We start from the raw sequence: 2,823 nt of genomic DNA on the forward strand, positions 1-2,823 counted from the left end.
TGATTTAAAAAATATCATAATTCTATTAAGTTTTCTCAATCAAGAATTTTCTATTTGAGACTTGGGTAATACTTTTTTTTCTTGGTATTTAACTTATCTTATGTGATGAAGGTTGTCTCTTCTCTCAGAGTAAATGCATTACTGGACTTCTTCAAAGAGCTAAAATAAATAAAACACATCCGATCTCCACACCAATTACTATAAACAGCTTCTCTACACCATCATCCTCTCCTGCTATGTCTAATCCTCAAATTTATCGAAACATTCTTGGAGTCTTACAATATGTCACTATCACATAATTTGATATTACTTTTGCATTAAATTATATTTGTCAATTCATGCATGCTCCCATTAAATAAAATTGGGAAGGTGTAAAAAGAATACTTCACTATTCAAAAGTATTATTCTACATGATCTTCTTTTATATCATCAATTATCTCAAGACTTACATGCCTATAGATTAGACAAGTTCTCCTGAAGACAAATGCTCTACTAGTGGATATATAATATATTTTAGATGTAATCTTATCTAATGGAATTCGAAAAAGCAACCTACAATATCTCGTTCAAACATTAAAGTTGAATATAAAGCTATAGTCAATACAACATCTGAAATTATTTAACTTCAATCACTTTCTGAACTTCATCTTGCATCAAATATTACATCAAAAATTTAGTATGATAATATTAGAGCCACATATCTTACAGCAAATTCAATCTTTTATAGACATACAAAATATATGAAAATTAATTTTCATTTTGATCGAGAATGAATAACAACTCAATAATTATCTCTCTTATATCTATATAGAAGATCAAATTGCTAATTTCTTTATTAAGCCATTATCGAGACAATTAATGTTTTAACAGGCTAGTAAGCAAATGTCAAAAACTTTTCGTTGAATTTATCGGAGAGCCAGAATTATTCGATACGACCATATCAAATCATACTAGTATTAGGATAAAATAATTACTGCCCCCGGGGCATAACTGAATTGGTTACGACGCAGCAGAGTTGCAGAAGAGGGCAAGGATTCGAATCCTGGCGAAGCCAGGCAATACCCTCTTGCGTCGTGACCAACTTAACTTACCCTCCTGCGTCGTGATCAACTGTAATTTCTCGATTTACCTTCTCACAGATGATTGTGGGGCCGTTAAGATGGCGGATTTCATCTTTTTTTTTTACAGAATAGAATAAAATAATTATTAGAATAAATTATTTCTTTATTAATATGCCCATTGACTGAATATTTTAATATTTCACGTATTGCATACTTTAAGGGCAATCTCAATAATAAATTTATTATTGTAAACCCTAAACCCTTTATAAATTATGTCCTATTACCTTCTTTCTCTTTCGCTGTCCCATTCTTCTTTTTTTTTCTTTTTCTTTCTTTTCTTAAAAATCCTTTTCCATCTTAAATTCCTTTTCCTTACCTCCTTCAATCCTACAGAGAGAACATGACCTACATAGATATCACTTTTATTCTTCACGTACAGTACTGTCACTGATAACTGCATGCAGAGCTATATATTTGGATAATTTCCATGCATGCATCTGAAAATAATAATTTGGGTTTATTGTTCTTCCGAACTACTGTATATTTAGTCGATGAAGACTTGCGCTATGATCTTGATATCCTCAACGTCGGCCGCTCCATCCCCGTTGGCGTCCAAGCTGGATATGATGTCCACGCAGTCCTGCATGGTGGCGCCGCCCAGCAGCAGCTGGTACAGCTCCGCCGCCGTCACCTCTCCCTCGTCGTCATCTTCGTCCCACGCCGCCGCGGCCGTCTGCAGCAGCCCCGCCAGGTCCCCCAGCTCCAGCTCCGCGGTGTTCAGTTCCAAGAACTCCTCCAGGCTCAGGAACCCATCGCCGTCCGAATCCCCCTGCTTCATCATCTCCGCCATTTCCGCCGCGCTGGCGCTGTTGCCCAGCGACGCCATGATGCCCTTGAGCTCGTCGCGGTTGATCAAGCCGTCGTCGTTGGCGTCGAAGGCCCGGAAGGCCTCCACCATGCTGTTCACGTAGCCCAATGTCTGGATGTCGCCGGTCAGATTTGATGGCGCCTTCCGAAGAGGAGGAGGAGACATGGTTAGCTAGCTAGCTAGGTTGGTGGTGAATTAAGGAATGGTGAATACTTGGGCTTAAATATTGCATCAGTAAGTGAATATGTTCTTGGTGGCTTTATGTCGACATAAAGGATAGAAGTTGGAAAAAAAAGATGAAGGAATTATTGTCATGATGATAAGGGGAATATTCTTGCTTATAATCCTTTGAGAATTGATGAATTCCATCAAGATATATTCTAACCGGTATCCTTCGCTCTCTATCGCCTGAGCTATCTCTAGGGCTGCACATTAACATGGTTAAATCAGTGCTGGATTGAAAAAAAAAAGTAAACAAGAACGAGGGACAAAAGAGTGTGAATGTGAGAAAGTTTACCTCATCCTCCTTCACCTATACCTATCCAAGTATACCGGCAAGCACTGTCGTCCACATGGGTCACCACATCAGATTGAGATTGGCTCGGTCGGCGGATCGGAGCTGTCTCAGGTGTCAGCGACGACGGCGCCAACATCGTATCTGTCTCACGGTCCAGACATCCACCGCAAGTCCCATTTGTCGTCGTTTGTCTTGTTAGTAACGATTGTTAACAAGTTTGTGTCAGGGTCGCAACTGTCAAGGATGGTTGGAGATCCAGATCGGAGAGTCTGACTCGAAATGGATGGGGTGTTCTCGAAAATGGAAACGAATGATCCACTCGGTGATGTTCTCATAGTGTATAATTTACTTCGGGGATGTTTCCAAAGTGTATAATC

The 2,823-nt window shown here is 39.4% G+C and overlaps 1 protein-coding gene across 1 annotated transcript; it reads right to left on the bottom strand.

The window, feature by feature from the left end:
- Window positions 1-1,409: 1,409 nt before the first annotated feature.
- LOC141836607 (putative calcium-binding protein CML29) lies at window positions 1,410-2,108 on the bottom strand. The gene has a single exon (XM_074724109.1). It carries the CDS (start codon window positions 2,092-2,094, stop codon window positions 1,606-1,608), a length of 489 nt encoding a protein of 162 aa, XP_074580210.1. The 5' UTR covers window positions 2,095-2,108; the 3' UTR covers window positions 1,410-1,605.
- Between the last annotated feature and the right edge of the window lie 715 nt (window positions 2,109-2,823).

Source organism: Curcuma longa, chromosome 10 (genome assembly GCF_044706935.1).
Source record: "Curcuma longa cultivar G26 ecotype Majalengka, Jawa Barat chromosome 10, ITB_CL_G26_1.1, whole genome shotgun sequence".
NCBI classification, from domain to species: domain Eukaryota; kingdom Viridiplantae; phylum Streptophyta; class Magnoliopsida; order Zingiberales; family Zingiberaceae; genus Curcuma; species Curcuma longa.

What these genes read in the sequence shown, in the direction of transcription:
- LOC141836607 (XM_074724109.1), bottom strand. Translation starts at nt 2,094, where the DNA reads ATGTCTCCTCCTCCTCTTCGGAAGGCGCCATCAAATCTGACCGGCGAC.